This window comes from Eurytemora carolleeae, unplaced genomic scaffold (genome assembly GCF_000591075.1).
Source record: "Eurytemora carolleeae unplaced genomic scaffold, Eaff_2.0 scaffold1836, whole genome shotgun sequence".
Lineage (NCBI taxonomy): Eukaryota > Metazoa > Arthropoda > Copepoda > Calanoida > Temoridae > Eurytemora > Eurytemora carolleeae.
In genome coordinates this window covers 21,408-45,858 of record NW_019397723.1, presented here as the reverse complement: position 1 = coordinate 45,858, position 24,451 = coordinate 21,408, and the positions used below count along the sequence as shown (strand labels likewise).

The window sequence follows — 24,451 nt, the reverse complement described above, 5'->3', positions numbered from 1 at the left end:
TGTATAGAAAGGAACCGTTCCTTTGCGCTCAAATTCTGAACGAAAAATCGGCTTTTTCTCCGGCCACAGTTGTCTTTGAAAAGTAAGACTATTACCGATGAATAGCGCTTAGGCTGTTTAGTTTACCCTGAAATTACCCAAAAAAGTGAACGGTCCCTTTAAAGATAATTGGTAAATGTAAACAAAATCTTTTCTTCTAGCTAGATACACGAAGGTTTCACTAGAGCCGGTCTAATACATCTCAACATCTTTATACATCTCAACATCTTATTTTAAAGATTTTTGCAGAAAAATACAATTTTTTGATTAAAACAAACTTTAATGAATTAAAAGTGAATTTTTTAACTTAACAGTCACAAAATAAAAATTGTTCTGAGTCAAATTTAGAGCTAAAAAAAGTATTTTTTTACATTTACCAATAATGTTTAATGTATAATCTAAAACAAGTGTTGACAGTTTGGCTAATCAAAACTATATGATCGCCACAGGCTACTTGGACTGAAATTTGTGATTTTTTTCTGCAAATATCTGAACAAAGACAGCAAAAAAGGGGTAGCAGAGCCCTTTTTTCAATTTTCGGTTTTAATATACCCTTTTTAAAGGACTTTTCATAAAAGGTCGGATAAATTTTCACATTTTATTCCAAAACCCTGTCAGCAACTCCAAAACCCTGGGAGCAACTCCAAAATCCTGGGAGCACTCCAAAACCCGGGGGGCAATTCAAAAACCCAGAGAGCAGCCATCCCTCCCTCGGTGGTGTCCACTGTCCAATCTTCATAAGTTCATATACCTACAAATCAGAGATTTAAGACTCATAAGTTTCGCCCTCAGGTTGACTTGAAAGGTAGAGTTTATACGCTAAACTATAATCTCAAGATTCTGACTCATCCGATTGTTCAAAAATTTCCATCAAAGGTGAGCATTTTCTAAATTTTATGAGCAATTTTTGTTTTGTTTATTAGGGAAGATATTAAATAATTCTTTAAAAACATGATCATTACAATCATTTTAAATATTATAGATGACAGCTGTAAGATTTTTTTTAAAAAATATACAGTTTACCAAAAACTTATTCTTTTGCAGTTTTGTGCATATCTAAAGTGTTGCTTTACTCAATAGAGTCTTGTCACCTGTCGAGGAATTGTTTTTAAGTCACAACAACAAAATATTGTTTTTTTTCGGCTAAAATAAATTTCCAAGCTTTTATGACATAGTTTCCAAAACATATTCTTCCTTGTACTATAGCAACGAAATACTTATCGGAAAATAGTTTTTAAAAACCGGACCATTTTGCGTATGTAAAAGATATTTCCCCAAAAAGGCGCATTTATGCATAACAACATTTTTCTAAAGTTTTAGCATTATGCCTATAGAAGCAAAGAGTTCCCCTAAAGGGCGCCAATATGCGTATAAACTTTTTTCTAAAACAGTGGCACTAAATGACAAAGAAAGATATTCTCCAAAAAGGCGTAATTATGCGTGAAAAAATGGCCTCCTAAACGTGTGCTTATTTGCGTATGAAAAAGGATTTCACAAAAAGAATAACGGTTTTCCAACATGGCGCCATTATACGTTTAAAAAAGATGGTTTATCAAGGCTTCCACAATATTCCTCTCTGCTGTAACTTTAAACTGTAAAGTCTTTATTTCTATTTGACGATCGACCTTCCTTCTAGGCCTGGGCATGGGGGACATATTTTAGGAAATCTTGTCAATTTTCTTCAATTATCGTTTGTACTTATAAACATGTTGTTCCTTGATTTTACTATTTCTGTCTGTAGGTAATTTATTATTTGGTAATCGATGTAAACGTTGTTTTTAATTAAAAAAGGCTAAAAGTTAGCAATTCAGTATAATTGTTACTAATCGTTGTTATTAATAGTTCTTGAAGATTGATTTTGAGGACAAAGCATTTATGAAACTTTTCCTCTTAATTAATTAATGCCAAATCTTTCTGATTGAAATAGTTTAAAAGATGATTTTTAAAACAACAAATACCGTTTGTTAATTGAAATAATGATAGTTTTTGCTTAATGTCCATCCCTACATCATGGCTTTTGGTGGTGCAACAAGGCTGTGCACTGCAGGGAAGTGTTCAAGGGGGGAAATTGAAAGAAAATCTATAAATTCTAGAAGTCCAGTAATAGATCTTTATACAAAAGGGTTTAGCTGCTGTCTTAGTGTAAAACTTCATTTTAAAAAGGAAAAAAACTTGGTTCATAGATCTCGGAATTTAAACTTCGGTTTCATAATTCTCCTTTAAATAATTAAAACTTTTGTTTATTGGGACACCTTCACTGTAAAATACACCTTTTAAAAAAAGGATTAAATGTTTAAACTGAAAGTATCTAAAGAGTGAAAACAAATAAAGACAGCTATATAAAAAAATTTGTCAAAAACTCTCATTTTTTAAACCCTATATCTAAGCAACGAAATGCAATTTAGATATTTCAAACTGTGAATTCTGTTAAATCAAATGATTTAAGTTAGAAAATGTCAAAGGTTTACATCATCAGGTTGCAAAGATATAGGCATTCGAAAATTTGAGTTTGTGGCAATGACTCAATTCCTTTAGCATCAATTTTCGAGACTAGGTCGAATTTTAAGTGTCCTAATGAAATAGTTTTAGATTTTACGTCACCAACTCGAAAAAACGTTTTTGTAGCCCTAGCCATGTACATCTTAGAACTTGCAGACGCCTGAAAGTCGAACAAACGTGACATGTAAGGATGCATTTGTGTATCTGCACTTCTGACGCATTAAAGTGTGACAAACAAAACAAATGATGTCGATATAAATCTAAAGATGCATGAAACCTTGGATACATAAGAAATAAAATATTAAGAAACAAACTTCAGTGGTAGGTTATTATGACAATACCATGAAGACGACTTTTTATTTAAGTTTTGATGGTTACCAAGCTCTTTTCAAAATACAAGTTTACAAGAAAGCACAGAGAAGATTTATTAATTGACAGCTTTTCTTGACTTCTATAGTTTTGTGTATCTATGCTGTTTAACAGTTTGATATAAATCAAAATTGAAATCGAAAGTATATAAGAAATCAACTACTTTTAAATACGCACAATTGTAGTCTGTATTGAATTTATATAAGCTCCTACAACTGTCACATAAATCAGTGTACTTATGAAAAGTTTCATTAATTTAAAAGACAGGGTCGACTTTGAAGTGTCGCATCGTCTTGGGCTTTGATTTTATCGCTCTAATTAACTCGCTTATGCATTTCTGTAGCCCTTTACACTATAAACACTATAAAGCACTTGTTGTTAGTTTTTGTGTTTAAGAAGAAATTGACAAAATTCTCATCAATTTTTGCTTGAGAGCGTGAGACCTTTTAAACACAGTGCTGTATGTTATATAGAGTAGACTGGTATACAGTGAGGGTGAGGTGACCACCCTAAGATGTGCAGCTGAGGGGGTTCCTAACCCTGTTATATCTTGGTTCAGAGACAAGTCCAATATTCCTATAGGTAAATATCAAGTATAACTATATTCAAGTACATCCTGTTTTAACCAGGGCCTTTAATTAACCATAATATGGTTCCTGTTTAAAGGGAGTGAACGGCTATTATAAGGTAATTGAACTGAGTATGCATTGTTGTCGAAAACTTCTTTAGGATTCATTTGAGACATATTTCACTTTTTAAAGATCTGTAAATCCTGAGTTTGAGCGCAAATTCGACGTTCAAAACTCCTGATTTGGGGGTGCATGGATAATCTTTCAGAATTAGTTTTTTTAAATTATTAAATAACGACAACGAAAAATAAAGTAAAAATTATACAGTAATCTAATTAGATGGCTAGGAACATATTTCTCAAAAGAAATTTGTCAATAAATCAATGCTAAAATCGATTATTTCGTTTTCATTATTATATTGTATTTCTAATTTTCTTTGAATTTATTCGCAGATTTCTTCAAATTCTTTAAATGTCGTCTTTTCAATAATAGTTATAGAAAATCTGCGAACATCTTTGTGAATAACGAGAAACTAGAATAATGAGATAATAGAAACTAATAATTGAACATGATTACTTATTTTCGATGATAAGATTAATTTTTAGTTTCTCAAAATGTTCCTAAACATGACGTCTGTAGTTTATTGTAGAATATTTCTACATTTTATGTCGTCGTTAATTAATAATTTAAAAAAAAAACTATTTCTGAAAGCGTATCCGCCCCCAAATCAGGAGTTTTGAACGTTAAATTTGCGCTCAAACTCAGGATTTACAGATTTTTAAAAAGTTTTATATGTCTCAAATGAATCCTAAAGAAGTTTTCCACAACACTGCATACTCAGTTCAACTACCTTACATACCCGGTCACTCCCTTTAAGGGACTGTTAATGAATTCTTAAATGGTTTGTCTGATTCACATTTGTATCCATTAAATCGTTTTTGATTACGAATGAATGGGATATCCATGTTTGTTTGAATCGAACTCAAGAGCAACGTTTTTTACCAGGTCAACCGAAAATTGACACAAATAATTCTGAGATTTAAAAAAATCAACTTGCTAATTATGTTGGATAGTTGGAAAGCTTAGATTTTTTAATTTATAAGATATTCCAAATTTAGAAAATGAGAACATAAAAATATATAATGTAAAACTGTGATAATGTGACATAACTATACAGGAGGGGCCAGGGGGGTGATATCCCCCCCCCGGTTAAAGTAAAAACTGTGATTTCCATGTAAAGTTAACAAAAAAGATGCAAAAACTAATTCAATAATTACGTATTGAGCATTTGTATTTGTTGAACGGATGAGAAAATTATGAAAATATGTAATTTTTTTCATGTGAATTTTGATCAAATAAATTGGTTCAAGTTTTCTTATAGTTTTCTACTAAACTTGAAAACGTTTGCTAGTTTTAGAGTCATGTGTCTCACAGGAGAAATTACTGAGCTAAAGAGAGAAGAAGGTATAATAATGATAATATTGAACTACTAATAAAAGGACAGTTAAAAGTTGATTAGAATAAAAACCATATTCATAAAAACTTTATTTATAGATGTGAGGCTACAAACAGTGTCGGAAAATCTTCTGGAACATTTCACATTATAGTTCAGTGTACGCAACTTTTATTCATTAGTGATGAACAATAATCGGATTGGAAAAATCTTGGTATTGTATTGACACAGTTTAGTTTAGTCTGACATATTATATTGTATTGACACAGTATAGTTTAGTCCGCCATATTATATTGTATTGACACAGTTTAGTTTAGTCCGCCATATTATACTGTATTGACACAGTTTAGTTTAGTCCGCCATATTATATTGTATTGACACAGTTTAGTTTAGTCCTCCATATTATATTGTATTGACACAGTATAGTTAAGTCCGCCATATAATATTGTATTGACACAGTTTAGTTTAGTCTGCCATATTATATTGTATTGACACAGCTTATTTTAGTCTGCCATATTATATTTTATTGACACAGTTTAGTTTAGTCTGCCATATTATATTTTATTGACACAGTTTAGTTTAGTCTGCCATATTATATTGTATTGACACAGTTTAGTTTAGTCTGCCATATTATATTTTATTGACACAGTTTAGTTTAGTCTGCCATATTATATTGTATTGACAAAGTGTAGTTTAGTCCACCATATTATATTGTATTGACAAAGTTTAGTTTAGTCCGCACTCCGCCATATTATATTGTATTGACAAAGTTTAGTTTAGTCCGCCATATTATATTGTATTGACGCAGTTTAGTTTAGTCCGCCATATTATATTGTATTGACAAAGTTTAGTTTTGTCCGCAATATTATATTGTATTGACAAAGTTTAGTTCAGTCCGCCCTACTATATTGTATTGACACAGTTTGTTTTGAGTTTATTCGTCAAAATTAAGGAATACATGTTTGTTTTCATTATTGAATGGTGAATACTAGCTGAAGTGTCCGGCGTTGCCCGTGAAAATTCAAAAATGTCAAATTTTGTTTAACACATGGATTTGCAATTTCAGTCAATTTGTTCCATGGCCGTTCGCCCAGCTGAAACGAACAAGAGCAAACAGCTTAATGGTGCAGATTTGAAACTTATCTTTTTTTCGTTTAAACCTTTTTGAAATGTTTTCATGTTACTTTTCATTAAAATTTAGAAATTTTTAATTATTTATTTTGATGGTTGATATATTGTTAGAACTAAAGAGTGCTCTTGGCTTACAAAATATATATTTTAAACCATGGAAAATAACATCGGCTTTAACTACTTTATTATGGTTGGGATCAACATCAATTTCAAAATTTTTAATCTAGGGAAAATATTAACCAATTAATCAATCAATCAATCAACAATCATACAATCAATCAGTCAACTTGTAATTGGTTTGTTTAGACACGCCACGTGTCAGTGTAGATCAGAGGATAGCCGTAACAAATTGTAATCTGGTGGTCGAATTACAGTGTTTTGTGGACGCCAGCCCTCAACCTCAGGTAGAGGTCATTCTACAGGGTAGGTAGGAAGGAGTGAAGGTAAGAAGGAAGGTAGGATGGTGAGAAGGTAGGAAGACAGGGAGGGGGGATAGGTACAGGGGCGGACACAGGGGGTGGCGGTCCTGTCCTAATCCTTTAATTTTGTTCCTTATTCCTGAACAATCTTTTTATTGTTCCTAAATCCTTGTCCTAATCCTTTAATTTTGTTCCTAATTCCTGGACAATCTTTTTATTGTTCCTAAATCCCTGTCCTAATCCTTTAATTTTGTTCCTAATTATCAATTTTTTTGTTCCAAAAACATCTTGCCCCCCCCCCCTCACTTAAATCCTGTGTCTGCCCCTGGATAGGTAGGTTATAGGTAGGAAGGTAGGAAGGTAGGAAGATAGGAAGGTAGAAAGGTGGGAAGGTAGGAAGGTAGGAAGGTAGGAAGGTAGAAAAGTAGAAAGGTAGGAAGGTAGGAAGGTAGAAAGGTAGAAAGGTAGAAAGGTAGAAAGGTAGAAAGGTAGGAAGGTAGGAAGGTAGGAAGGTAGAAAGGTAGGAAGGTAGGAAGGTAGAAAGGGGAAGGGGGAAGGTGTTTTGAGGAGGCCTGCACTCAACCTCAGGTAGAGGTCGTTCCATAGGGAAGGTGGGAAGGTGAGAAGATAGGAAGTTAGAATGAGGGAAGGTAGAAGGAGGGAAGGTAGGAAGATGGGAAGGTGGGAAGGTGAGAAGATACGAAGGTAGAAGGAGGGAAGGTATGAAGATGGGAAGAAGGAAAGGTAGGAAGATGGGAAGGTGAGAAGATAGGAAGTTAGAAGGAGGGAAGGTAGGAAGATGGGAAGGTGAGAAGATAGGAAGGTAGAAGGAGGGAAGGTATGAAGATGGGAAGAAGGACAGGTAGGAAGCTGGAAATGTATTAGAGAAGGTGACATAAAACTCTGGGTACATATTGAACACTATATAAAATGATGATACGAACTCTCAAGGGAAATAAATTACTTAGTTTTTAAATTGAGTTTATCTCAACTGAAATAAAATCCCCCTTTTATCTAACATTATTTTTCAAATATTATGAAAGGGACTGTATGCGCATGTTTCAAGTGACCCTCTATTCAAAGATGGCAATTCCCGATTCACAACGGTACCCTGAAAAGCTTTTTCTGATTTAGTATGAATTATGTAAGCAGATTTTATTTAATTAAGTTTTCTCTACAAAAGTGAACTGTACATTTCTACTGGAGGAAAACGTATCAGAATTATCAGTTGTGAATCGGGCATTGTAATCTTTGCATGGAGAGTCACTTGAAATAAAATTAAAGATCGAACTTTATATTCTTTAATGGTTCGTATGTACTCTGTGGTCAGTTTAGGTATTTTGTAAATCTGGGAAACCAAAATTTGACTCCTTAAAACAATTGGTGTTTTTAAACAAACTATTATTAAAAGTACTAATGCTTTAAAATGTGACTGCGGGTGAGGACATTGCAGGGTTCATGGNCCTACATTGGTCTAGAAACCAGGAACTAATAACTGTATAATCTAGGTTTGGTGGAATGGTGTTTCCATGGATCCATTAAAACATAGTTTATTAAACAACAATATTCTACACATCAAAACCATAAGTAAGCAAAATTCCAACTGATTTCTCGTCTCAAAATCTTATCTTCTATAAATCCCTATATCTTTGAACCTAATAGTTTTTATTTGCAACTCTAATAATTTAATCTAACATGATTTAGTAGTTTACAGCATTAGGCTTTAAAGTTATAAGGATTAGAAAATTAGTGTTATAGGCGCTTTAAAGTTATAAGGATTAGAAAATTAGTGTTATAGGCGAGTATTCAGTTTAGTTTTTTATCATAAAATATCAAGAAAGTACCTCAATTTATTATGAATAATATGAATTTCTTTTTGAAAATTGACAACTCGTCTTATATAACTTGTCCTACAGCTCACTTTGATCTTGCCAGACCACATTTGCTGCATAAAACGTGCTGCGTCGATATTTTACACTGGGTAGTCCAAACTGGACAGACCGACTGAATATATTCTACAGTGGGTAGTCCAGACTGGAGGGTACGATTGAATATATTGTACACCGGGTAGTCCAGACTGGACAGAACGACTGAATATATTGTACACTGGGTAGTCCAGACTGGACAGAACGACTGAATATATTGTAAACTGGGTAGTCCAGATTGGACAGTACGTCTGAATATATTGTACACTGGGTGGTCCAGACTGGACAGAACGACTGAATGCTGCTACTTTTGGAGGGCTAAAGACGATCAGAATTTCTTACCATATGATGATGAAAATACAAGGACGTATACAGGGGGCCGGGAGCAAAGGGTGCATCCCCCTAGACATGTAAAGAACTCATCCCCCCCCCCCCCTAGAACTTAGAGCTATCATACTTTTCAAATCTGAAACTAAAGAGTGAAGAACATAAAAACTTAGTTTGCTTTTTTCTGCTAATTTTGTTTCAACGAGAGATACAGTAGTATACTTGTAAGGTAATTGAACTGTATGTGTACCTATAAAGTATCCAAGAAGTCAAAATGTTTTCAATTTACAATTCAAATGTTGCCCCCCCTCCGGTCCCTAGGAGCTTAAATTCAATCTTCTCTCTTAATAATTTCTTTTAATTGGCTAATTCAATTTAATTATTTAATTATTTCACAAAGAAAGAAAGAAGTTTGTAGGTACTCATGAATAAAGGGAAACAGAGCTGAAAACTTTAGAATGAGATATCCTGAATCCCGATTACTTAATCTGAGTATCCAATGAACACACTTCACTTTTTATTTTCTTCTTAAACCGTTCTTTCTTGGATATAGTAGAGAAAAATCAAAAACCCGTTTTTTTTAAAGAGTTCCTCCCATTTCTGTATATAATCTTAAATGGCGCGCAAAATTTCAAATTTATCGGTTTCATATACCGTACGCGACTCTGATTGGTTGAATTTCATACACTTTTCAGGATACAAGTACAAGATTAGATTAGTCTCGATATTAAGAAAAAGAGAGGATCAAGCATTAATCTCGATATCCACCATTCTAAAGTTTTCAGCTCAGGCCAAATAAATTCCGTGCAGTCTGAAATGTATCTTTGTGTTTAAAAACTTATTTTTTAGATAGAAACACTTCAAGTTGGAAAGTAAAAATAATAATTACAGTCCTCCCAGTTCGTCGATATTCTCTATCAAAGAGACAAGCTTGTTACTTTTCCTGGAAAACTTGTTTCTGTTTTAGCTTTTACATGAATTCGAGATTTGTAGACAAATTGTTTTTAGATTTATTGCATTTCCTAAAAGTTTCAGATTTGAATTCTGTTAGCAGAAACTTGTCTTACTAAGAAATATGTTGTCTGCGCATTTCTGAATTTGATCCTTTGAACTTGTTTTGGACGCCGGAAATAAATTTATTTAATGTTGAAAATATTTTTCAAGATCCTTGGGTTTTAAGATTTTTTATTTTTTTTTCGAGGCAAGAGAGACTCAACCTCGGTATTTTGGTATTTCGTGGATTTTCAGAATATAATTCCTGTTTTAGACTCGATGTTAAGATAAAAACCTATATTAGTCTCAATGTAAAGGTTAAAAACCTATTTAAGACTTATGACGTCAAGTTAAAATAAATTTTACTTTAGATTGGACGGATATAGGAAATATAACGTGTTCTGCAAGAAATGAAGCTGGTTATGCTGAAGCTACGCAAACAATATCTGGTAAATTTTCCTCTAATCATGTCCAAGGTAGGGGGGATAGAGTTTGTGTACAGGTCACTGACGTAATCGAACCATGCTCAGTAACTAATTCAATGTGAATAATTAACGGTTATTGAACAAGCCCATCCCAGCCTATTCAATCCTGTCCGACATTTTTTAAAACAATTTTTGTTATTGTTAAGCAGTCAAAATCAAATCAAAAGTTTTCTATTCTATTATATAATGGCTGACACATGATGCCATTGAAATCTGATAATTTTAGATTTTATTGGGGTGTTGTTACTGAAAAAAACGTTTAAATAGTGTCAATGCAAAGGTATAGATATCATTGAAAAGTAAAACTAATAAAATTGAATAGTTAATAGGCTAATTAGTGTACCATAAAATTACACAAATAAGTGAACGGTCCCTTTAAGTATAAACACCTTGGTTCAATGTGTGAAGAAACCATATCCCCTTACCTTTCATATAGATACTTTAGTTACACTTATATCTATAAACTTAATGCATGTAATTAAACCGTTTTCTGTCATCCTACAAATATGTTTAATTTTAGTGTTATTCAGGAATCCATGGTATTATTTGAGGCTTAATTAGTCGGGANAACTTTTATTTTATTTTTTATTTTTATTATTTGTAATAAAAATAAAATAATATCTAATTCATTCTCTTGAATCGGACATGCAACTCTATACATGTAGACTCACTTGAACTTCAGTATACAGTCTCATTTAGTTGCTGAAATTTTGAATCCAGATATAAAGCTTATTAAAAGAATTTTGACAAACTTCAAGTGAAGTGTTGTACAGTTTAAACATATTTGAAATATTGTATTTCTGTGACAGCTTCAAGTTTTTGCTGACCCTCTCAATCCAATATTTGAACTTGAAAAATAATGATTTTAAAAACAACATTTCTTGGTAGATTTTAGTCCTGTTATAGAAAATTAATATAGGAGATCTCAATGTATTTAATACCAGGTTTTTAGGGCGCTTCGCGCCCATCTTCTATTTAAATTGTGAACTTGTTCTTTTTGTTTACATTTTAAAACAAAGAAGAAAAAATTTTGCGAATTTTTAATAAAAAATTCGCGGATTTTCAAGAATTTAAATCTTTTTTACAAAATTAAAAACCTTTAAAACACATTTTTTTTAATTTTTATCACTGTGGTCACGTGATGTACCACAAAAAATTTGGGCCCGATCGGTTCAGCCGTTTTCACGTTTATTGGATACAAACAAACAGACACCCAGACAGACAAGCCAAATTTATATATAGATGAATCATTAGTGCTGGACAAAGATCTGTTTGCGCGAAATAGTTCTTTCTTGATTTAATTAATGTAAATTCCAACATGGATTCACACACGCAAAGCTAACGACAGCCAGGTATGTCCGGACTGAATTTAAATAAAATCACGTCAGTTTTTGATTTGTTATCTAGAAAGCAAAGTGCAAAATGATCTGATATTTAAAACCTCTATATATACTTTGGTTGTCTGTTTGTTTTGTGTGAGACCTCACCTGACCCTAGGGAAGGTTTATGCATGAACAAAATATCAAAAATTAGCCTCAAACTAAATAAAATTTTTATAAAATTTAGAAAATCCACGAAACTTTTTTTCTAGAATCCTCTAGCGTTTTTTGTAGATTAAAATCGTTAACGAACGAAAATAGACAATCATGAAAAAAAGAATGGAACATAAAGAAGATTAACGAACTGGATGTGTTTTACAATAACTGAAACTTTAGTTAATTTTTCTGCTTAAAATAGCATACTACTGAAAATAGAAACTAAATGTATGAGTTTTGATGTTTTTTATTTGTTTTAATGATTACTAATGTTGTCTTATGATTGGCTGGCGCCGTAAACGATTTCTAAAAAATCTTCCGTTAACGTCGTTAATCAGAAGTTGCGATCGTTAACAAACCGTAATTTAAAGAAAAAAGAACGGAAAATACCGCTGAACGTTGGTATCAAGTTATGTTAGGTTAATGAAAACAAACCAATGTCACGTTATCAATTGATGTTTAAGCTAAGATTTTCTTAAAAACGACATCAAGTACAAACAAGATTCCCTAAATGTCGTCTTCACATTTCACAGTTTAATAGGTCCCACTGTACAATTTTCATAATTCATCCATTATTCAAAAGATCTCTCTTGTGGCTACTGACTGGTGGGGGATGTAGGGGGTTTGGATTCTCTATTAGATTAATCCCCACACCCTCTGAGTAAATTCCAAAACCTCATTTGACAGTATTTTATTTCGATATCTGTATTCTATTGTACAGCTATTGCAAGTTTGTAGATTTATATTTTAAATATACCGGCATATACGACGAATCAATGATAACGATAAATTTTTAAATTAGAAATTAAAAATTGTTAATTTAATCTCTAATGTTGTTAAAGAAACACATTAAAGATAAATGCATATTATGATATTTATTTATATTCATATCATCTACAGGATGAGACTGTAAAGATGACTAAAAGCTCTAAAATACAGCGATTTGAAGCTTGATTTTTGGGTTCTGCATTCAATTGAGTATTGTGATGGTTTACTGAACGATTAAGCACAGAAATATGCCAGTTTTGACCTACAATTGGAACTGTAAATACAAGAAAACGGACTAAGCAATTCTCTACAATTGGAACCCTAAATACAAGAAAACGGACTAAACAATTCTCTACAATTGGAACCCTAAATACAAGAAAACGGACTAAACAATTCTCTACAATTGGAATCCTAAATACAAGAAAACGGACTAAACAATTCTCTACAATTGGAATCCTAAATACAAGAAAACGGACTAAACAATTCTCTACAATTGGAATCCTAAATACAAGAAAACGGACTAAACAATTCCCTACAATTGGAATCCTAAATACAAGAAAACGGACTAAACAATTCTCTACAATTGGAATCCTAAATACAAGAAAACGGACTAAACAATTCTCTACAATCGTCCCTTAAGTTGCTTATCTGTCTGATTGTTTGTCTGTTTTTTTTGTATCCTATAAACGTCAAAACGACTGAACCGATCGAGCCCAAATTTTTGTGGAACCTCATGTGACCCCATGGAAGGTTTATGAATGATTGAATTTTCAAAAATTTGCCTCTAACAAAATTCAATCTTTGAAAATTCTTTTTATAAAATCCGCAAAATTTTGTTGTCTTTGTTTTAAAATGTATTTAAAGAAAGCATGTTCACAATTTAAATAGAAGATGGTCGCGAAGCGCCATAAAAGCCTAATAAATATATACTTTGCTTGTTTGTTTTTTTGTAACCGATAAAAGTCAAAAGGTGAATTCCACTTTATTTCACAAGATTGGCAATATTTGGTCCATTGGTTTTCTAATTATATGAATAAAAGTCAGTTCAATAACCGTGTTTATTTCGTTTGTATTGAATTATCATTTCGTTAAAGATGATCCCCCCCCCCCCCCCCCCCCTCTCATTTCAGGAAACAATAATCGAGTTCAACTCAGAAAAGTTTAAGGATAAACTCGACTTTTTTAAAAGTAAATTATAAACTATAGATTTATTTTAAACTAGTATTTAATACTTAGTTGTATTTGCTGCAGGAAAGAACGAGGATTCCATATTTCTCCTTTATTAGTACATTTCTCCCACTTAATGGGACTGTTAGCGTGATTTCAAGTGACCTCCGGCTTTCAAGCAAAGATGACAATGCCCGATTTACAACGATTCAATTGAAACCTTTTTTCTATACTAGATAATGTGGAAGATATTTTCGTTTTTTTTAGGTTTAAAAGTGTTTAAATTTGATCATTTCTATATGTTTCGACGGTTTTACTTTGTAGAGAAGTCACAATTGAAAAGAATCACTTTTTAAAATCATAAACATTGATATCTGATTGATATACTTGATAAGACAAAGTTTTCAACTGTAACGTCATAAATTTGACACTGTCAGCTTTGAATGGAGAGTCAATGAATATAGCACACCCAGTCCCTGTAGAGTCTGTTAAATCTCGTGTATAAGCTGAAGTATAAAAAGAAGGATTTATTTTCTCATCTTCTTCTAGTTCCTCATTGCACTCCGGGGGTCAAGCTATACAGCCTCTAGTCACATAAGGATGGAAGATTTGAAAATTTGTTTTCATATGTTCAAGAGTTCAAGAGAAGAATATCTGAGTCACAACAGTACTCTCTATAAACCTGATCAAAATATGAATAATTAACGTCATTTTTTATTAAATATGGTTTGAAAGTTTCTTCATGATTGTTTCTTGAACAGAAATGCGCAATTCACTTTTCAGAAAACCCCAATCTGAAAATACTCAATGTTTAAATAAATAATGATTGTTATATACATACTTGATCAGACAAAGCTTTAAGATTTAAAATTGTTAAAAATCGTTTTAGAAAATCATTGCATAATGCTTTTTAAGCAAATTCAAATTGAAACTTTCTCTCAAAAGTATTCATCGATGACTATAGGTTGTAATATCTGAATGATTTGTTTGAAATTAAATTGATTTTTTACGGTCTAAGTCGTATGTTGCAATTTTCTCATTTTGTATGGACGCTAAGTTATTCGGTATGAGGCGTCTTTAACAATTTTCGCCTTATATAGACGCAACAGTAGAAGTAATATTAGTAGCGATCAAAAGCGCTTTTTATCGCATTAAGCCTATACCCCCTTTCATTTTTCGCGAACACTCCCTTTAAGGCAGGGTTTGGGGTGATGGGGGAGGGGCGCATGCCGTGAAAGAAATTAAATTTTGAACATTTAACCCCGTGTGTACGATTATAATTTGAAAAGTTAGAAGAAAATCAAAAGATTTTATGCAATGGGTCCCATTAAACATGATGATTTGAGAATAATTTCACAAGTCATCTTTTTCATTTTGATAACTTAGATGAGTGGTTCATAGGGCCGCCATGAGCCACGCAAATGACTCCAAGCTCTAATTCAATGCGGGACATGTAGACAGAATGATAGAGGCACGGAGGTGAAGCGAGAGGCACGGAGACGGTTTTGCCGGGGCTTGGAGGTCATTCTGCGAATCAGGAGGCTATGGATTTCATTTTGCGGGTCAATTCCTAACTCCTTTGAAAAGAATGCTAAACATGATAAACCTGTTTTGTGATATTTAGTGAAGAAATTTCCCGACCTAACCTACAGACACAACGAATAAAAATGTCAGATTTTAACATTGTTTCAGATAGAAACATCTTCCACGTTATAAACCAAAGAAATTTGTTGGGGTACCGTTGTGAATTGTGCACGGGCCTATAGTTAAATGCAGGTTCACTTGTAATTACAACTACTGCAGTCCCCTTTATAATATATAACATAAGAACGCAAAATAAAGCTAAAGCTGAAAGAAAGAGAAAGGTTCAAAAGAATCCTAATCTTCTTATGTTTCACAAACTCCATGGGAGGGAGCAAGAGATAAGAAAATTCTTTGCACTGCGTTAATTAATCTTTATCTTAATCTTATTTCACCATTGATATTGTGCAGAGATATAATTCTCCAAATATTTTATTGAGACCCATCTAGGCTATACAACTATTTGATTCCTTTAAAAAAAGAAATATACGTAAAACAGATTAAAATAGTTGTAAAAAGAATCTTTGCTTAATAGGACTGTAAACGTAGTTTCAAGCACCTCGCCATGTATAGATTGGCATGTTCGAATCTCAACAGTACCTTTAAAACCTTTGCTTGATCAAAAATGAATGAGTTATTCATATCTAACCGGGAAAAGATTTTTTCTTTTTCTTAAAAGTTTCTTAATTAAACAAAATTAATTAAATGAAATTAATTAAAATTAATTAAACAAAATTCAATAGAAAAGGTCCCCTTAGTGTTTCTCAGATGGGAGGTACCCTTGTGAGTTGGAAGAGTCACTATTTTTAAAATTGAGGGGCCTTTGAAATTAAGTCTACAGTCTGTTAAAAAAATTATCTTTTATAGCTGAACAAGTTTAAAAAAAAAATTCAAGAGTTAAGAACTTTTGAATTGTGGATATCAAGATCTAAGCTTGATCTCGATCTTTTGTTAATCTTCAGATCTATTTAATTTTTATCCGATATCCGGCATGGTAATTAAGAGATTAAACATGATTAAATTAAACCTGCTCACTGTTAATATTGAAATTCTCCAACACAAAAGATCCCCGCTTAGGATATATTGGTTAACCGGTTTTAAACATTTTTATATTTGATTGATTGATTGATTTAGGTAAACCAACAGTTCCAGTTCTCTCCAGCAGACCTGGAACCAAACCAAATATTCAGGCAAGCTACTGCAGCGTCATCCTCAAAAATCTATTTAAGGGGTCCATCTTTAAAAATCTTGAAAGGACGCAATCTTTAAAAAACTACCCTGGACGCCATTTGAAATAATTTTATTATGGCACAATTTTTAAAAATCTTGAAAGGACGCAATCTTTAAAAAACTACCCTGGACACTATTTGAAATAATTTAGTTATGGCACAATCTTTAAAAATCTTGAAAGGACGCAATTTTTAAAAAACTACCTGGACACTATTTGAAATAAATTAGTTATGGCACAATCTTTAAAAATCTTGAAAGGACGCAATCTTTTAAAAACTACCCTGGACACTATTTGAAATAATTTAGTTATGGCACAATCTTTAAAAATATTGAAAGGACGCAATCTTTAAAAAACTACCCTGGACACTATTTGAAATAAATTAGTTATGGCACAATCTTTAAAAATCTTGAAAGAACGCAATCTTTTAAAAACTACCCTGGACGCTATTTGAAATAATGTGGTTATGGCACAATCTTTAAAATTATTGAAAGGACGCTATTATTAAAATCTTCTAAGGAGACCATTTTAATTTCTTCTTACATTAATTAATTAAACTTGTTTTCTGTACAGGTTGTGTACGGTCAAAGTGTATCTGTGAGCAGTGTACTGTTTTTTAATATTCAAACAAGAAACATTAATAGGCGTACAGATATTAGGTAATTTACTTAGAATAATTTAGATAATTATTCAACAGAATTAATTACAGAATATAAATTATGAGATATGGACTAAAAAGTATAAGAGAACATATTATTAATGGCTTATTAGAGATATTAAATGAATGGAAATACAGTATTAGCCACAGAGAGAGAGACTTCAGAGGCGACTGCGCAGAATTTATTTGATCTTTTTGCTTCTTACTTTTTCGTTTCTTTAGAATGATATTTAAAGATCAAATTCAGCCTTTGCGTATCATCATATTTAAAGAAATTTAAGTGAAACTTTTTTGTTTGTTTTTAAGAGATTCTGAATGGAATATAACATTGCTGGAAACTACTGCGCGTACCAATCAATGCTTCAGCTTTAGGTAAAATATATTGTACATTGTCTTAAAGGGAGTGTTGACGCTTTTCAAAGTGCACCTTCATATAATAATAAAAAGAGTATAGCTTGTCATCATATATCATTTAACCTTTTATCTGAGTAGCATTGAGGAAAATATCGTCAATTTTATCCTTTAAAAAATTTCACAGGGAAAAGGATATTTAATTCATTGTTGATCACAAGGTACTAATGCAAGGAAAGTTATTTCAAAGGTGTACGCATTTTTTGTACTGCAGTGTACTGACTTTGGGCGGAAAAGTAAATACAAGACGGATGTTACAGCCTGACATGGAATCCATTTTCACAAATATAATCAATGAAATATTCTGGTCATAGGAAACTATTTTGTGAATTTTCAAAATTATCAAAATTAAATGCTTTTAACCTCGGATACTAGACGAACATTGATGCCATCAATTCTTGTTTACATATTCCGCCCAAAGAGAACGGTTTTCAATATGTCCGCAGAGTATACACGGCCGCAATTAACTTTCCTTGATCATAGAAAGGTTTAAAGAGAACCGTTATGATACACTTGATGAAACTTATTAATTATATATAAAGATAAAATATATGCTATAATTGATTAATTTGACCAAAACTATAATGTACTGTAGTATCGAAGTTGATGTACATGATTGCGTACAAGTGATTGTAACAGCTGAAAACAATTTTGGAACCTCCCTCCCTTCCCCCACCCTCACACTACAGTCAGGTTCATTTTTATAATTAGTCTAAGACTTCAAAGACGACTGTACAGAATTCATTTAGTCTTAAGAACTTGTGATTCTCTACAGCTGAGCTTGTTTATCTTTTTATCAAAGCACCCAAATACCTGTAACTGAGTATATTATATTATATAGACAAAACCTCCAAGTTTAACCCTTAGATTAAATCTTACAAGTTTGAGGTCGTCATTAAAATTCATCCTTTGTGGGTAGTACATGGTAATTATGTGTTAATAACTTTTGAACAATATTTAGTAGATTCTTTGACTTTCTTTGACTTTCTTTGACTTTCTTTGACTTTCTTTGACGTTCTTTGACTTTCTTTGACTTTCTTTGACTTTCTTTGACTTTCTTTGACTTTCTTTGACTTTCTTTGACTTTCTTTGACTTTCTTTGACTTTCTTTAACTTTCTTTGAAATGATGAGTATTTTTTTAACGAAATTTTTTGTATTTTGCTTTCTAATTACCTAAGAAGGATTACTTAAACTGAAATCTGAAATAAGGTCAAAAACTTCTTTACACTTTTTGCATCAATTATAATCTTGTAAATGGGCTAAAAATCTTGAAGATATCAATGCCCGTGTAAAAAGTAAGAATAAGAAGTATTAGAAAAGACTGTATTTGTAAATAAATACAATGACAAATTATTTGAAATTTCCTAAATTTATATGCATGTCGTTAAATACTATAAATATCAAAATGTATTATTTACTTTTTTCAGTTTTTCCGCCCCAGAGTTCTGGAGGCATAGTGTACTGCAGTACAGTTGTACTCAGCTGGAAACCGTTTTTCATAAACGTACTTTTCTTAGTATTAAACATATCCTTATCCTTTCATTACTCCTGATGAACATGGAATAAACTAATTTTTGCAGGTTCAGTATTATTTCAGAGAAATGGATATTTTTATAATATGCAATATCCAACAGCTTATGTTTTAACATTCAACAAAATATTCACAAAGAACACTTTGTAGATATACAGTGAAAACTCTAGAATAGGAAGATGGTTTTAGACTCAATTGATGGTATTTAATAGTCAAATGTAAATGGAACAGAGCAATTGTGCATTGCACACAGACCATTTCAATTTTAAATAATCTTTTAAGATAATAATTAAACTATTAACTTTGTTTAAAAATTAAATACACTTTGAATATTTTTAATGTCGTCTTCCCACTTCACAGATTTCCTGGCTCTCAATGTATGTATATATAAATATCTCAAAAACCCTTTATAAAATACGAATAATATTCCTCATTTTTGTACTTTTGGAATAAAATCAAAAATCTTACTGATGAAAGATGTCTCAAAAAAAACCTGAGCACTTTTGCAATGAAAAAGTAGGGTTTCCATTCACAATGTTTGCAACAGTAGCACAAAATATACAAATCGTTATGTGCCTAAATACTTAGATTTATCTTGATGCAGGTTACAACTAGAGATTGTATTATCCATCTGTATGTCGAATGAAAAATACAAATTTTGAGCATCATTGCGCTAAATGCTACTCGTAAACCTACAGATGTGATATCCCATTATAGCTATCATTTTTTTTAACTAAATAATATAAAATGCAATGATAGCAGTTTTTAACAGAATTAGGTATAAATTTTGTGAATTGATGAAATGAAAAGCCCATGGAAACTCTATGAAAAAGGAGTCATCATTGTTTATATATATATTATTTATATATATCATAATATTATTAATAATATATATCATTGTTTATATATATTAACATATATAATTATTTTATAACAATTTTTCGTATTTTCTGTTATGTACTCAAACAATTAAAACAATTTAATATTCTTCTCTAAAAACGAAAAATGTGTTTCCTTATTCTGCATAATGATTTTTGCCTTTTTGAATTTCGGAGGACGGAAACAAATTGTTTGATTCTCTTACTTTGAAAATTTTTCATTATCTTATGAACAGTGTCAGCTCAAAAATTTTCGAAAAAAATTTCATCGTTAAGAATCTAAAAGTTATTATGTTTCTTTAAACGTAAACTATCCCTTTCTTCGTATTTATTTCCCGCTTTTGGTTTCCAAAACTTATTTTTTCTGACTTATTTATTTATTTTATCAAAATAGACAAAAATTACTTTATGCTATTTTTAACTTAGTGTATATTTTGTGATTAATAAACTTGTTTGTGATTATAAATTTGTTCACTTTTTCACTTTCTTAATACATTATTTTCATTTTATTTTGGCAAAACATTAATATCTCATTTTATTTTTACCTTCAATAAATTTGGAGGAAATATTACATTGCCGAGGCATCCCAAGACCTTAATGCATCACGAGAGTAGCGAGGTATGCTTTAAGGCTGAACATGGTCGAGGGAAGGCAAGGCACTTCTAACCAAATTCGCAATTTATCAGATTGCATTCCTAGGGTTGCAATCCAATATTACAGGGATTCGTGTCAAAATTTTGTTCAAAAATTGGAAAAATAACTAATTTATCATATTGTTTTCAGTTTTTGTAATTTTTTAATTTTTTGTATTTTTCTTTTAAAAAATATTGTTCATCACATGTATTCTATTTCTATAATTTTTTAATAAAATCTCATTAGAAGAAGTAGAGTTATTTGCAAGCTTACCAAATAATTTGAAATGTTCCCTTTAACCCTGTTAACAGCTGATTTTTAGTAGAGTTAGTTTAAGTTGACCTGCCTTAGATATAGCTGCCGCTATAATCTGCAGTTACACATACACATCTTACACTTCCTGCAAATACACACACATCTTAAACTTCCTGGAAATACACACACATCTTAAACTTCCTGCAAATACTCACACATCTTAAACTTCATGCAAATACACACACATCTTACACTTCCTGCAAATACACACACATCTTACACTTCCTGCAAATACACACACATCTTACACTTCCTACAAATACATACACATCTTAAACTTCGTACAATTACACACACATCTTAAACTTCCTGCAAGTACACCCACATCTTAAACTATCTGCAAGTACACACACATCTTACACTTCCTGCAAATACACCCCATCCTACTCTTCCGAGTAATACACACAATCCTACCCTCACTTCCTACTGATGCGCACACTATATTCCTACACTTCTATAGTAATACACAAGACCCGCTATCCTACATTTCCTACAAATAAATTCACTATCCTACACTCCTCAGTAAATTACCAGAAAATTAGAAAAATCAAAAATGTGAAATTAAATATTTAAATAATTTTGCTAGAAAATTGCAATCTAGCCAAATATTGCTTTTCAGGCATCTTGGATTCTCTCTCAAAAAGGGGTTTTCTGTTATGTAAACATATGAATAATAAGATTTTAATACAATTTACATTGTGTCAATTATTTCTAAAAATAATTCCCTTGAATAAAAGGATGATAAATCCACGAGCGTTAGCGCCCAAAATTTTCAAACTCAAGAAAACTTTATTTTAGCTGATCGTTGCTGGATCAGCAGGATGTAATGATACAGAAGTATTCATAACTATACTTCGAAGACGACTGTACAAAATTCTTTCTTTCTTTTTTCTAACAAAATGGTGCAGTGAACCATTAAACAATTGTTTTTTTTCTTTGAAAAATCAAATAAAAATAATATTTTAAAACTTTATATACTTTGGAGCAAATTGAACCATATGCAATTGTATACTTTAATAAGAACATTTGTAAAAGCTGACCAAATGTAGTGGAAGAAGTGGAATGATATGTTATAGCGCTAGTTTTTAATAATTGATCAAATGTAAACTGTTGCCGAATTGTAAATTGACCATTTGTAAAAATTACGAAACGCTAATTGAAGAAAATGTAATTTGAGATATTGTATCAACTTCGCCTAAACTCGATGTACATTAAAGGGAGTGACTAGCAATGTATGGTAGTTGAACTGAGATTGCAGTATTATTGAGAATTTTTTTTGATTCATTTGAGAACTATCAGACGTTTTTACGGTGCATATTTTTTCAGCAAGAGCGTAAATTCAATTATTAAAATCCTCTTAGATTGTCCATTTTGAATGGATGATTTTGAGAGTCAGTTTTATGAAAATTATTCAAAAACGACGAAGAAAAATGTAGCCAAATTTCTACAGTAAACTAATTAGATGTTTAAGAACATATTTCTCATTAGTAATCATATAAATCAATAATAGAAGCAATTGTTTCTTTTTCATCACTGTAGATTTTTCAAAACCTTCAAATGTCGTCTTTTCAATAAAAATTCAAGGAAATCTGCTGAAAATGGTTTTGAACACTGAGACATTACAGAAACCAATAACAAAATAAGAGTTAATTTTAATTTTCTCAACCTGTTTCTCAAAATCATCCCTCTAAAATGGACAATCAATGAGGATTTTAAAGATTTCATTTGTGCTCTTGCTGAACAAATATGCACCGTAAAAACGTCTGGTAGGTCTCAAATGAATCCTAAAAGATTTCTTAATAACACTGCAATCTCAGTTCAACTGCCATTATGACATTTTCAAATTGTAAATTGCTGGAAATATTAGATTTATCTAAAATGCGTTTGGGATGTATTGTGATATACTCAGTGACCTGATGGAGGCAGGTTGCGTACATTTAGGAAAATTTGCAAAATTTTCGATTGCAAAATGACGCGGAAAAATTTAGGAAAAATTAGAACATTCTTGTTTGTTTTTAAGCATAAATATATTACTACAAGATATGATTATGATTTATTATTTTTACACAAAAACAAGAAAGCATATCAGTATGTAATCTCCTGGCCACATGTACGTCCAATAACATTATTTTATAAGGAAAAATCATTGCCACAGGGACATGTAAGCGTAATTTCAAGTAACACTCCATACAAATATAACAATGCCCGATTTATAACGGTACCCTTGAAACCTAGTAATGATCAATTATGTGGAAGATATTGTCGTTTTCAAGTTAAAAAGTTTTTAATTCTGAAAGTTCCTTTTTTCCCTGTGATAGAAATTAGCGAGCCATTTTTTAAAGAGAAACTACAGTTGAAAATAATATGATATTTAATACATATTTGATTAGACAAGAGGTACTGTTGTGAATCGAGCATTGTTATATTTGCAAAAAGGATCACTTGAAAATTAGACCATGAGGACAAATTTTGAGAATTTGGTGATTTGTAGGACAATATCTTTCATATTGTTACTTAGATTTTACAGTTACAGGGACACTCAAATTACGCCAAAATACTCTTCAATGGAAAGTAAGAGAAGAGATATTCTGCAAGGTACTAATGCAAGTAAAGTTATTTCAGAGGTGTACGCATTTTTTGTACTGCAGTGTACTGTCTTTGGGCGGAAAAGTAAACACAAGACGGATGTCACATCCTGATATGGAATCCATTTTTACAAAAATAATCTATGAAATATTCTGGTCATGGAAAACTTTTATGTGAGTTTTCAAAATTATCAAAATTAAATGCTGTTAACCTCCTCGGATACTAAACGAACACTGATGCATCTTTTCTTGTTTACAAATTTCGCCCAAAGAGAACTGGTTTCAATATGTACGCAGAGTATACGCAACCGCAATTAACTTTCCTTGCATTAGCACCTTGAGATATTCTAAATTCTCTTAACTAAGGAATTTAGTCGTTGTAACTTTTCAACCTGATGGTTTTGATATTTCAAACTTAGATTATTTTGTCCAACAGAATTCATAGTTTGAAATATCTAAGGGTCTACGACATTGGGTTGCAAAGATATAGTGATTAGAAAATCAGAGTTTGAGGCAAAGACCCAGTTCCTATGTTACGGTTATAACAAATGCATTTCAAATTATCAATCAAATGTTTTTTATAGTTTAAATAGCTTTCAATGTAATATAAAAGTTTCAGTATTTGGTTCACCCCTCAGGGGAATATATGTAAGTTTCTGCAAGTTACCCCTTGACCAATTTGCCTCAAAATTGTGATCAGAGAAAACGGTAACACCACGGGATTGGTCTTAGTTTAGTTTAAAATTTGAATTTGAATTGCATTGGAGAGTTTTGTTTCCAGGCAAAGCGTGGTATCCAAGCTAGTGATTAATATTTTTAAACCAATGAACATTTTCTCTTGAAAAGCTGATTTGATTATTTTGCAGTTTTGAAAATATTGACATTTTTAACTTCCTGGGACTTGGAAGCTGTGATTTATGTCAGGTAAATAAAATTACGGAGGTATGTCGA

At 31.7% G+C, this 24,451-nt stretch overlaps 2 protein-coding genes across 3 annotated transcripts in view; both read left to right on the top strand.

Moving 5' to 3' along the window:
- Window positions 1-5,031: 5,031 nt before the first annotated feature.
- On the top strand, window positions 5,032-19,919 carry LOC111715645 (uncharacterized). Its single transcript, XM_023490993.1, has 9 exons — window positions 5,032-5,089; window positions 6,367-6,464; window positions 7,988-8,066; window positions 10,096-10,173; window positions 16,395-16,450; window positions 17,062-17,147; window positions 17,453-17,518; window positions 18,153-18,250; window positions 18,986-19,919. The coding sequence occupies exons 3-9, from the start codon at window positions 8,009-8,011 to the stop codon at window positions 19,108-19,110; spliced, it is 567 nt and encodes a 188-aa protein (XP_023346761.1). The 5' UTR covers window positions 5,032-5,089; window positions 6,367-6,464; window positions 7,988-8,008; the 3' UTR covers window positions 19,111-19,919.
- A 2,842-nt stretch (window positions 19,920-22,761) lies between these two features.
- The window catches only part of LOC111715646 (probable E3 ubiquitin ligase complex SCF subunit sconB), a 21,223-nt gene continuing 19,533 nt past the window's right edge, over window positions 22,762-24,451 (top strand). For both annotated transcript variants that reach the window (XM_023490994.1, XM_023490996.1), the window contains exons 1-2: window positions 22,762-22,856; window positions 24,367-24,424. In XM_023490994.1, coding sequence (XP_023346762.1) covers window positions 22,805-22,856; window positions 24,367-24,424 — 110 coding nt within the window. In that variant the 5' untranslated portion in view covers window positions 22,762-22,804. The remainder of the gene's footprint in view (window positions 22,857-24,366; window positions 24,425-24,451) is intronic.

Excerpts from the sequence above, each read along its gene's own strand:
- LOC111715645 (XM_023490993.1), top strand. The coding sequence starts at position 8,009 with ATGGATCCATTAAAACATAGTTTATTAAACAACAATATTCTACACATC. Across the intron at positions 17,519-18,152 it reads AATCAATGCTTCAGCTTTAG|TATCGAAGTTGATGTACATG; the intron begins GTAAAATATATT and ends AATGTACTGTAG. Across the intron at positions 18,251-18,985 it reads CACCCTCACACTACAGTCAG|TTTTTCCGCCCCAGAGTTCT; the intron begins GTTCATTTTTAT and ends TACTTTTTTCAG.